General features: G+C 37.5%; 1 protein-coding gene across 1 annotated transcript; it reads left to right on the top strand.

Annotated features, from left to right (window-relative positions):
- Nucleotides 1-9,221: 9,221 nt before the first annotated feature.
- LOC136202562 (probable protein phosphatase 2C 27) lies at nucleotides 9,222-12,955 on the top strand. The gene is made up of 4 exons (XM_065993260.1): nucleotides 9,222-9,637; nucleotides 10,606-10,803; nucleotides 11,611-11,813; nucleotides 12,172-12,955. The coding sequence occupies exons 1-4, from the start codon at nucleotides 9,452-9,454 to the stop codon at nucleotides 12,731-12,733; spliced, it is 1,149 nt and encodes a 382-aa protein (XP_065849332.1). The 5' UTR covers nucleotides 9,222-9,451; the 3' UTR covers nucleotides 12,734-12,955.
- Nucleotides 12,956-13,108: the final 153 nt, after the last annotated feature.

Genomic DNA, 13,108 nt, shown 5'->3' with positions numbered 1-13,108 from the left:
CCGAGAATGGAGAAACAGTTTTTCAGTCTTCGAATGAAAGGGGGAAGTATCTGGGCGACGCGTGTCGCGACCGAGAATGGAGGATTCTCGGTCCCGACACGGAATGTTTTTCTCCGTTTCTGACTTTGTCCTCGTCCTCGTTTCGGTGCGTTTGATTTTTGTCGTCTTTGACTCTTTTTGTAGGGTTTTTTCTTTGTTTTTTTACCTCTTTTCGTTCCTATTTGGATTTAACCAAATATTTAGGTACCTTGCATGAAAGAAACATATTCGGACGTAAAAGTACGCTAAATAGATATAAACAACACGATTTTATAGCAAAACTGATGTAAATATTAATGATATTTTAGGTATATTTTGGGCTTAATAGGACTATTCGAGCATTTTCGAACCAGACCCAAGCCTATTGGAGCATTTTCAGATTATTCAGGGACCGTCGGAGCACTTTTAGGATTCGTTAGGGACCATTAGAGCATATTTCGAAAGCCCAAGGACCTAAACAGATAAAAGCCGAAGCAAAATTGCCCCATTTAGGACCTGTCTCGTTGAGACATTACATGTCTCATCGAGACAGGCCCTTTCCTCATCGAGACACTCCTTGTCTCGACGAGACGAGGCGGGGAAAGGCGCACCAGCGCCTTCCCCCTTGTTGGAATGCACGGATTTGGACCTGAAGCCCATTAAAACACTTTGTAAATGTCATTTTTTACCCCTGAGGCATTAGAGTTTCCTTCCTAACTCTATAAACAGGGAGCTAATCCTAATCTTTTGAGGGGGGAGATTAGATATTCAATAAATCAGAGAGCCGCTAGGGCTTTCTCTCCTCCACAATGTAGATTTATATTTTTATTTAGATTAGATTTCCAGCTTTCTAGATTAGGTTTATTTCAGTTTTTATTTTCTTTTGTTGAAAAACAATTAATGGGAGAAGCTCGTTATCTTCTATTTCTGTAATCGGAATCGTCAAAGCGGGTTTTGGATTTCTATCTCTCACTCTTGGCTTTTACTTTTATATTTAATTGAAGCTTTTTCCATTATTCCTATTGTCCTATTGCTATGATTGGTTTGTCTATGAACTGATCCTCATCCAATTTGGGATGGGGATGAAATTGATTGTATGAATATGTATGATTAGGAATCCAGGGCCTTTTGACTGATCAGTTTATGCATGCTTAATGCCTTGAAATTGTCAGGAATAGGATTTTTGCTAGAATGAGACTTGATGACGATCAACTAGCCTGCTTTATGTATATATTGTGCCTAATGCCTATAAACCTGATAAAGATAGGATTATAGATAGACAAGAACCTGACCATGGAATTATCTATGCTGAATCTGTGTAAACCTGACCTCGCTAGAGACCACTAGGAGTGCGGCTTCGTGGCTGGGCTACGACTTTAGCCTTCGTTGCCAAAGAACCTAATGCTTTGCATGACCTAGGGTATATGCCTAATCAAGCCGTCACCCGAATGCATGTGAATAGGTTAGATGAATCTTGATCACATTTGTCTTTCTTATTAGGGCAATTACCGTCAATCACTGGTAAAACATAAATCTGAACTCCCTAAACCCATACTTAGGATTTAATCAAAGGATTCCTCACCCTAGATTGTGTCATCCATTAATTCACCTTATACCTTTAATTGTTCGCTTTATTTTTTTTATCTTTATTGCTTTCAATTCATTTAATTAATTATCAAAAATCCAAACTATCATTCAACCCTCTAAACAATTAGACCACTCTAGGTAGATTTACTAATTATAACAAATAGTCTTTGTGGTTCGATCTCGTGCTTAGCACAATATTACTTGTTGCGATAGGATACACTTGTCCTATTAACTGCTATATATTTTACGAGCATCACCAAATCAATGTCCTTGGAGATCAAACTAGCCAAAGTAATATCATTAGATCTAAAACTAGCCAAAGCAATATCACTAGAGCTCAAACTAGCCAAAGTAATGTTACTGAAGCTCAAACTAGGGGAGGTGGTGCAAGAGGAAGGAGAACTGATAGAAGATAAAGAGTTACGACATCAAGGGGATAAGGTAGAAGAGGGATGGGTTCTGCCGCAACAAGAAAGGATCAACCATGAAGATAATTTCGGGTAAATTTCACACATGGTGTACAACCTTTACCCTAAATCACACTTTGGTGTACCAACTTCATTTTGTCTCACTAATATGTACCAACTTAGGTGTGACGTCCCAATGTGGTGTACGACCGGTGAAAATGACCGGTCAACGCCAGTCAACGCGCCACGTCACCCATATTTCGAATCCTGAATAAAAAAACGTGGGCCCCATGTTTGTGTAAAGACTAATTTGCCCCCTCTTTGGTTTTCCCTCCTAAATAACTTCTGGCTCATTCACCCATTTATCATCCTCCTTCTCTCTCCTGTCTCGCGATCTCTCTCTCTTCTCTTTCATTCTCTCTCTCCTGTCATCGTTTTTCTTTTCTTCTTCCTTCTCCGACGTCTCTAAGCTTCAAAAACCTAGACCTTCAAAAACCCTAATCGATATCAACACACGTGATGCCTTCAACCACGCACAATCATCACCGATTTGGCAGCGGAAGGATATGCCACTGTGGAATCGAAGCTCCTCTGAAAACTTCATGGAGCGATTCAAATCCGGGTAGAAGATACTTCAACTGTGTAAATTTTGGGGTAAGAACTGATCTCTTCACTGTTAGATTTCTGTTTTTTTTATCTGTATATGTTGCCTTCATCTTCTTCTTTCTTTTTCCTCTATCTAAAATAGAAACCTAATGCCTGCAACTTCTTCGAGTGGATGGACCCAGTTATGGATGGAAGGGAAAAATCTATAATTCTTGGATTATTGAGGAAGTTGGACAGGATTGAAAAAGAAGGTACCAGATTGAGACGTGATTTAGAAAGGGAAAGCTGTTGTGAAGTAAAGTTGCCAGAGAATACAGAGGTGGTGATTGACATGAAAAGAAACAGGGGAGGGATATGCAAATGGATAGGGATTCTGATTGTTGTAATAGTTGCTATGTGTATGCTTTGTGTTATAGGTTGATTTTGGTTAGTGTTGTTTTAATGTAAACACATATTGTTGTTCTGTTGACATATATGGATTCTAATGGTTATGTTTGTGTTGTTAATTAAATGGCTTGATGATGTCTAAATACTTTGTCCCCTTTTTGTGTTTTGGTTTGCACTCCTGATAATGGAAAAAGAAAATGATGTCAAAACAAGCAAGATGGCAAATTGACCAAACTGATGAGAACATTTTACCATAAAATGACCAAATTGAACTTGGCAATAAGAAAGATAATTACAATTACTAATTGATGAGGACATTTTATCAGAAAATGACCAAATTGAACATTACATAAAGACCAAATTCAACATCAAGAAGCTTTTAGGCCAACATGGACTATGAAAATGACCAAATTGAACATGGGAACGTTTTATCAGAAAATGACCAAATTGAGCATGGAAATAAGACCAAATTGTCAATTAACCAACATAAACAATCTGTTAGGCCAACATTAACACTGCACAATATATACTAATTTCATAATACTGGTAGATTTATATTGCAACTGCACAATATATACCAATTTCTACATATTGGTAAGCCAACATGGCCACTTCAAAAACAACCAAAATATGTGCAATGTTAAGGCAACATGGCCAATTCTCAAAACAAACAAAATATGTGCAATGTTAAGCCAACATGGCCAATTCCCAAACACATTCAAAATATTTGCAATGTTAAGCCATAACATTGGCAATACACAAAACAGACAAAATATGTGCAATGTTAAGCCATAACATTGCCACCCAAAACAGCAAAAAAACTAAATTCCCTTAACGCCATGGTCTTGGTTCATTCGAAGAAGAACTTCTTGTAAATGGCCTCCTCCCTGGATGAACGGTTGATCTTGCATTAGTTTGTCTTCCTCCTGTGGATGACTGGGGTGGTTGACTAATTGAGGCAACAGTCTGGCTAGTTCCCTACACAACACATATACATTAGAAACTGAAGCAAAAAGTATGCCAAGAGCAATTACACCAAAAAAAATAACTTATATTCATCATCCAACGAACTGTGTTGCAAGGAGGTGGCTGTGATGTTGATGTCACTGGAGCAGTAGATGGTCTTGGTGGTGCAGTTGTTGGCCTTGGAGTTGTCTTTGCTCTCTTCGGCTGTAAGAGCAATGAAACAAATAAAATGTACCATTACAGCCACAACAGCAAGATATCCAGCCAATATTGAACAAATAAATACCTATTGAGCAGTTGAATTTGAGGCTTGTGATGTGCATGTCCTTTTATTGTGGTTTTTGCCTCCACATGATCTACATGTCATGTAGATGGTGCCTTTCCTACTCAATCTACCTTTGCTAGATGTCTCGATCTCTTCCGGTTCTTTCCTTCTTGCCTTCTGTCTTCTGCCATGCTTGGACTTCACTGGTGAAGGAGCCTCAATTGGAACTGGTGGAGCTTCATTAGGCCATTGATCCATGCCATTCGTTGGTTCAATGATGAAGCTATAAACCTTCAAATACGTCTCAACCGAATAGCAATCTGCTAGATAGTTCTCTAGATTCTGGTTTTGTCCTATAATAGCATCACATCCATGACTGCAAGGGATCCCAGTTAACTGCCATCTTCGACATATGCAAGTGTTTTCATCCAAATTCACAACAAATTGCTCTCCCAAACCATTGATCTGTACTCTAGGCCCCCCGAAGTATGTGGGTTGGTAATGTCTTGCCCAATCTTTGTTTATCTCCAACTTCTTCAAGATCTTACCACAAAATTTCTGTTTATTCCTCCTCATGAAATCTGCTTTGTTCCTGATCCTTTTCATTAACTTGACCTTTATCATCTCAAACATGGTGATTATGCCCTTGTCCCTTGCATCAAGTATGTATTTGTTAAAGCACTCACACAAGTTATTGAGCAGCATATCACATTGTGCCCTGTAACAGAACATACGCATCCCAATCAAACATAATTTAACCCAACATATTGTATAGACAATCCCAATATAGTGTGTAGAAAAACATAATTTGAGATTACCTTTCAGTAAAACATGCTCTTGCACAGTGCTCGCTTGGCCTTTGTCTAAGCCATTCCCTGGCTTCAGGTGAAATCTGTTCAATCTTGTTTAGCCACTCTTCGTGCTTTGCCATATATGGAGCCCTTGCTGCACCCCAAATCAGGTCCTTCAACATTTTGCCTTTAAATTTTGTCCTAAAATTTGTGTACATGTGGCGTACACAAAACCTATGTTCAGCTTCAGGAAACATCAACTCAACTGCCCCTATTAATCCCTGCATGTATATAAGGAAACAATTAACTAAACAATTATAAGTATCTACACATAACTTATGTATAACTAAACAATTATACCTTCTGCCTATCAGACATGAATGTATATTGGCTACTATCTTCAATATCCAAGTCAGCTGCCAATAGTTCCAAAAACTAGGTCCAAGTTTCCTTGCTTTTTGTTTCAACCATTGCATATGCAATGGGAAAGATACATTCATTAGGATCTATCCCAACAGCTGATAGAAGCTGACCTCCGAATATACCCTTCAGCCAGCAACCATCAAGTGATATTATCTTCCTACATCCCGCCTTCCAAGCTGATTTCAGAGCATGCAAGCACATGTACATGCCCATGAATTTCCATTCCTTCCACCTACCCATGACATTACTACCTGGATTTGATCTCAGTATCTCAGCTCTATACCTACAGGCAGTTGTGGAAAACAATATCAGATTCAAATGGGAATACAATAAAAGCACATGCTATGAATTATGATGTAAAGAAAATACTTGTATATGTTATCATACTGACTCTTCTCATCACCATATATAATGGTAAGAGCAAAACACTTAGCACGATAGGCTGTCATCCTACCAATGGTCAGGGACATTTCTCTTCTAATATCATCAATCATTGCCTGCACCTTCCAGTCAGCATCACTTCTGAAATCCTCCAAATACTTCCTCCCAACGCATTTATAAGTTATATGAAAGTTTTTATGAATCTTGCAACACTCATGATGGAAGTGACCACTCTTCACTTGCATGGTCCGATTCAGTTTATCCATTCTATCCACCCTTGAAGCGTATATCCTCCATGGACAGTTATCCGTCTCGCTTATCATCCCTTTGCAAACTGCCTCTATCTTGATAGGTGTGTTGAGTTTGAACCATGGTTGAAATCTATGCTTTATGCCATGGCTCCTATAGGCCTCTTTAAACTCTTCATTATCATTAAACAGCATCCCTATCTTGAACGTGGGATCGACCATATCCCTGGGAGTATTGAACTCTGGATACCTCCTTCTACCATCATTCTCAGAATCTGACTCAGAATACAATTCATCAGAGGCCGCATACTCCGATGAATTTTCTTAGATGTCGAAGTTCTGCGTTGGATCCCTGCCACTTGTGGGAATAGATGGTGCAGTCCTCCTTCTACCTCTTCTGGCATTCTCAACTCCTTGTACCAAGTCCTCATTGTCCTGCTCTAGCACATAGTCATCATCGACAAATTCCTCTTCTTCTTGGGGATCATTGGTACTTTGGCCACCCGCATCGTTAGTACTTTGGCCACCACCATTAACAGATCTAGCACCAGCTGCATTGTCACCTTCCACAGTAGCAGATGCATCATGCCCATCTTCTGGCGCCCTTGCATTCTCACCTTCAACATCATCAGCTGCATCATGACCATCTTCATGAGCCATTGCATCATACCCAGCTTCATCATCCCCTGCATAAGTGGTTTGCTCTTCATCTTAAACTTGTTAGAAAACAAAAAAAAAGGAACTTGCTTGAGATAGAAAGATAAAGCCTAGTACTCAAATGATATGGGTGTAATAGAAAGACAAAGAAAACTACAAATTTTCGATCGATGGATGTGAATAAAGTAGGGACCTTACCACTGAGTTCTTCGACTAGAGACAACTTTATTTCTACATGTATCGCGAACAACTTAGGGTTCCATTCTTCACTGTTCTTCAACTTAGGGTTCGATTCTTCGATTCTGTAATCACCGTTCTTCGAAGACACTGAACTTGATTTCTCAAACGATGAACTTTGGGTTTCGTTTTGTTTACCCAGAAATCTCTTCTATCTTTTCTTAGGGTTCGTATCAGTTTGAATCAACAATGGAAATGAAGGGACTTCATTATATTAAACGATAATGGCGTCGTTTGAGAGAGAAACCTTTCGGTTGAAAGTACGATCAAGAAACGAGGAGACATGTATGGGTAAATGAGCCAGAAGTTATTTAGGAGGGAAAACCAAAGAGGGGGCAAATTAGTCTTTACATAAACATGGGGCCCACGTTTTTTTATTCAGGATTCGAAATATGGGTGACGTGGCGCGTTGACTGGCGTTGACCGGTCATTTTCATCGGCCGTACACCACATTGGGAGGTCACACCTAAGTTGATACATATTAGTGAGACAAAATGAAGTTGGTACACCAAAGTGTGATTTAGGGTAAAGGTTGTACACCATGTGTGAAATTTACCCAGATAATTTCATTTGTGTTTTAGATATGCATAACTAGTTTTTTTTTATTGTGACTGTAAACTTTGGGATGCTTATTAGGAATAGGTGTACAATTTAGGTGTGTGCAATGATACTTATTTGATGATGTGCACTTTTTTGGATCATTTACATCTCTTTCCTTTTATTTTATGCAAAACAGTTATTTAGGTCCCAGTTGCAGGTCATAAAACTGGAAAACAAATTATTTAGGTACCAATTACAGGCCGTGTTCCTAATTACATGTCCCAACCACATTTTAGGTACCAATTACATATTGGAAACTTGATTTATTAGGTACCAAATTTAACATATTCATTCCAATTTAAATTGACTTCCACATTGAATGCAAATTTCAGTAAAAAAAATTCAAATTCATTCCATTAACCCAAGATAATCATATTACATTAGAGTTTGATAAACCCAAATACAATAACTAGTACATAGACATAAATTACAACAACAGAGTTCCATCGCTTCAGGCATCTTTCAACTTGTTTCTTGATTTGCTTTTCTTCTTCACTAGTTATTCCTCCTTTCCATCTCTTGTTATCTTTCGATCCTGCCAAGCTTCCTTAAAAGACCAAGAATAATATATTTTGCTCTAGGTTGCATCAGCTGATCATACCAGACAAAAACTTTGTATGCATTCGGTTCCTGCAATTGCAAAGTCAAAAGCAACAAATATCTGAAATTTTTTAAAACCCTAATTTGGACCAATAATGACTAAATTAGAACAACCCTTATCAAGCTTAAACCCTAATTACTTACCCATAGTTTATGTAGTTGAAATATCTCCTACCAGAGTTTGGATCACTACATGAAGTTTTTAACATAAAATCTAATTCACAATTGCATATGTACCTTATGAAATTGGATGAAGTCGAATGTGACATGGTAGATATTGAGATTTCAGATAAATAATTAGAGGGCGAAAAAGATGAAAAGAGAGTTGAATAGACAAAAGAGAACAATAGTAAAAAAAAGAGCACAAAAGATGAACAGATGAAGCGAAAGAGAGAGAAATAGACGAAGAATATATAGTATAAATAAAGGATAAAATAGGTGTTATATCTTTTAGATGGAGGGAAAGGAGAGAGGTTACTGGTGTAAAAGATGAGTCAACGGTTGAAAAAGCTGGTCAACAGTCACAATGGTTACCGATATTAAAAAAAAATGTAAAATTAGTACTCCCTCCATTTCATTATATATGTCATTCTAGCAAATTAGTTTTTTCCCTAAATATAAGTCATTCTAGGATTCCAATACTTATTGCCCAATAGTGACATGAGAGAGAATTATTTTTTATATTGGTACATGTGTTTTTTAATATTCCAATGCTTATTGCCCAATAGTAACATGAGAGATAAATTTTTTTAGTTAACCAATATATTTCTTAATTTGTGTGAAATACCCTAGAATGACTTATATAATGGAATGGAGTGAATGGAGGGAGTAGCTTTTATGTACATTTTGAAATTTATTGGCCATACCGTACTAAAAACTAAAGTTCAATTGCCATGGGTGTAAGTTATCCTAAAAAAAATACTAAGAAATAGAGAAAAAAAGAAAAAAACCTAAGAGCAGACGTAAGCAAAGAAGGAAAGCAAAAGGGAAGGATGACAGAACATTAATAAAACACGACCACCTAAATATCAGCCACGCTTTCTTAGAAAAATCTGGAATTTAACGGCTCTTCTCTTTCTCTTTCTCTCTCTACACTTGCACATGTGATAGATACAGCATCTTTCTCAATATATTCCTCAGAATCTCCCCTCTCCAATCATCTTTTTCTCTTTCTCCCTCTTCCTCCTCCTTCATCAGTTTTTGTTCTTGCTTTTGCTTTTGCTTCTGCTTCTTTGGATCCCCACAATCTAATTTCACACCTTTAATAAATTCAGAATCATGTGTGTTAAGGACGCAGAAGAACCTGGTGAACAAATGGACAGCCTTGATAATTCTAATACCAGCAACAAGCAATCTTGGCCCTTGCATTGTGACCTTCAACTTCATACCCAGATTGAAATTTCCAATAAAGACTCCTCTTTTATCAGTTCCAGTAATGGACTCACTTTACCCAACTCCTTTCCTGTAAGATACTTTTTTTTCTATTCTACTTGTTTTTACCGAGTTCTAATTTTTCCTGCCTTGCTTTTAATTTTCTCTTGATTAGCAATTTGGGTATCTGTGTGCTTTTTTTTTTTTACTTGATTTCAATTTGTTGATGATCTGTAGTTCTTCTTTCTAATTTGTGCTTTCCAGAAGGTTTTGGACACTAGTTGTTTTTGCAATTAAGTAAATTTGAGTTTTTGGTTCTGCCAGTTTTGGGTATTTCCTTTTAGTTCAATATTTTTGCAATCATTTTCTTTCTGGGAATTGCCTGTTATATCAACTGACTACCTCTCTCTAAATATTGATTCCCTATCCGAGAGAGACATTCCTACTTATATCTAAAGTGTTATTTTTCCTCCTGGTATGATGAGATTGAGTCCTACAAAAATGAAATTTCTTTCCTGTTTTTGGACAATTTAGTGTGCTCAAAGAATTTATTGGTGGACTTTTGGAATTAATTGAACAACTGCTTGACTTCATTCATATAGTGGACCTGCATTTATATGTTGTGATGGTGTTGAATTTTGATGGTCCGTAGCATGATCAACCTGTAATGTTGAAATTCTTTCATTTCAGTGACACTTATTAACTCCTTCAATGAAATTTTAGAGCAACAATTTCCTCCTGATTATAAGCTTTTGATGTGACTTTATTAAAGGGTTTGTATCCTACATTGGTAATAGGTGATTCATGGTTCATAAATCAGAACTGACATGTATAGGTTGTGCATATAATAGTTCATTATCTAATGGGGTTTCTGTTCTTATTATTTGAGTTATCCACTATAGATTGTTTGAAATTGAAATCTTTCGGTTGAAAGTGGTAGTGCTATGATTCATTTATACTATTGGATGAAATTTCGGTTTGTGTAAGTAGATTGCTTTTGAGAATCATGTATTCTCCTTTTGTTGCATGAATTGATTTCATAATTGCTGTGGCCTATTCAGCTAGAAAGCATTTCAGAGGATAGAGGTATGGAGAGGAAACAGATTCTGTTATCAAATTTTATGCCTGTCCTTCGGTCGGGAGAGTGGTCTGACATTGGTGGCCGGCCTTATATGGAGGATACACATGTCTGTATTACCGACTTGGCTAAGAAATTTGGTTATGATTTATTGCGGGACGAATCTGTTGCTTTCTATGGTGTAAGTTCCTTGTCTTGTGATCTTATTTCTTCACTTTTTATCTACTAATAAGGCTTAGTTTCCTTTGATTAGTTCTGCTACTTCTGTAATGGCAACTTTTGAGGATATGGATTCATGCTCTTTACTGATGAATAACTTTGTTTTGGTTAGGTTTAGTTCTAGGTTATACATCTGATTATGTTTAAAGTAAAATAGATGAAGTATGATCCGACTGTTGATCAGTTTAAAACTTAAAATTAGAGGATCCAGGAGTTTTCTTGCTTCACATGTGAAAATATACCTGATGTCCCTTATTCTACCCTTGTTATCCATAGCTTATGAAAGGAAAAATAAAAATTATGGAACTTAGTCACTGGAACTATCACTTCGTATGAATGAGACTAGTATAATGGAACTTGTTGCAATAGTAGAAATGTGAGTACTTAACAGCATTCAGTATTTCGAAATGTTATAACGTCAGCTTAAAGAGATGTTTGTTATACATCTATTCCTGAGCTGCTTGCTGAAATTTTGAAGCCAGAGGGCGTTCTCTTTGTTGGATAACAAATATCGCATGACTCGTTCTACTTTGTGGTGGTAGTTTAGAGTTTCAGCATCTTGGCTGTGTTGTTGGCATCAGATATCACAATTTTGAAAGAGTATTAGCTTCTTTTTTGTATATGTGATTCTTGAAATTGGTTATTCGAATGATCCGTCTAGTACACATATGTCAAGCCCTTACATTAGGTCTATTGATAACCTATCAAAAATGTGATAAATGTGATATCTTCTTGTTTTACAACTGATTGGTGAATAATAAAAACACAGGTATTCGATGGCCATGGAGGAAAGAGTGCAGCACATTTTGTTCGTGATCATTTACCAAGAGTCATTGTTGAGGATGCAGATTTTCCTCTAGAACTTGAGAAAGTTGTGGCTAGATCATTCGTTGAGACTGATACTGCATTTGCAGAGAAATGCTCCCTTGAGCCTTCTGGCACAACTGCACTCACAGCAATGATATTTGGGAGGTGAGAACCTGTCATATTTACTGGTCTTTAACCTATCACTTCCGTTCGGTTCATTTAGGACTCTGTGGTCCACCCTTTTAGTTTTGTAATTCCAATGGGGTTTTTGGCCATTCCCGATCCATCTGATCGACTATCGTAGATAGGATTTGACCATTAAGTTAAATGGTAAACATGGTGGTTTAGAGGGTCTAATTTTGTCACTGAATGAGCCTTAGGCATAGAAATGAAGATGATGAATTGAGGAAGAAAGAGATGGTTATGTGTGCAATGTACTCGTGAGTTCTGAAGGGAAAAAAAGTTAGTTAATATCCCAAAGAATTGCCATATATCACTGAAAATACGCCGTTATCTTGCGCAGGTCTTTGCTTGTGGCAAATGCTGGTGACTGTCGAGCAGTATTGTCACGACGTGGAGCAGCTATAGAAATGTCGAAGGACCATAGGCCTTGCTGTGTTAGAGAAAGGATACGGATAGAGTCACTGGGTGGATATGTTGAAGATGGTTATCTGAATGGTCAGCTAGGCGTTACTCGGGCATTAGGCGATTGGCATCTTGAAGGAATGAAAGTGAAGGGACAAATGGGTGGTCTCTTGAGTGCTGAACCGGAACTTAGACTGATTACATTAACCAAGGAAGATGAGTTTCTGATCATTGGAAGTGATGGAATATGGGATGTATTTACAAGCCAAAATTCAGTATCTTTTGCCCGGAGAAGGCTCCAAGAGCACAATGATGTGAAATTGTGTTCAAAAGAAATGGTGGAGGAAGCAATAAAACGTGGAGCAACGGACAACTTGACAGTTGTCGTAATAAGCTTTCACTTGGAGCCGCCACCGCAAGTGGCAGTAGAGAGGGGAAGAGTAAGACGGAGCATTTCCGCTGAGGGGCTTCAGAGTCTGAAATGCTTGTTGCAAGGATAATGACGAAAACGTACTATAGTGTTCATTTGTACCGTGTAGAGTACATAAACAACTGAATAATGGTAAATAAGAGAAGTGAAAGTTTTGGCTGTGTACATAAATAGAAACTGTGATATTCCTCTCTTTCCTAGGCTGTTGCTGCTTCATTCAGTTTTGAAGCAAATTGAAATACATATGATACAAATTCAAAGGTTAAATAACTAATGTCATACAGTTTCTTCCTTTTTGGTTTCCAATATTCTCTACTTTGTCACACATGGATTAAAGTCGGTATCTTACATTTGTGGATGTTAAATTTTGAAGTCTTGCAATGCAATGGTCTTATAATGAATTTTATCATATCAAACGATAAATGATCAAATTCATTAGTTCATT

Source organism: Euphorbia lathyris, chromosome 8, assembly GCF_963576675.1.
Source record: "Euphorbia lathyris chromosome 8, ddEupLath1.1, whole genome shotgun sequence".
Classification (NCBI taxonomy): Eukaryota; Viridiplantae; Streptophyta; class Magnoliopsida; order Malpighiales; family Euphorbiaceae; genus Euphorbia; species Euphorbia lathyris.
Note: the sequence above shows the minus strand (reverse complement) of the source record. Positions and strands in the feature narration are given on the sequence as shown.

What these genes read in the sequence shown, in the direction of transcription:
- LOC136202562 (XM_065993260.1), top strand. Translation starts at nt 9,452, where the DNA reads ATGTGTGTTAAGGACGCAGAAGAACCTGGTGAACAAATGGACAGCCTT. An exon ending in CTTTACCCAACTCCTTTCCT is followed by an intron (nt 9,638 to 10,605) that starts GTAAGATACTTT and finishes TGGCCTATTCAG; the next exon opens with CTAGAAAGCATTTCAGAGGA. An exon ending in ACAGCAATGATATTTGGGAG is followed by an intron (nt 11,814 to 12,171) that starts GTGAGAACCTGT and finishes TATCTTGCGCAG; the next exon opens with GTCTTTGCTTGTGGCAAATG.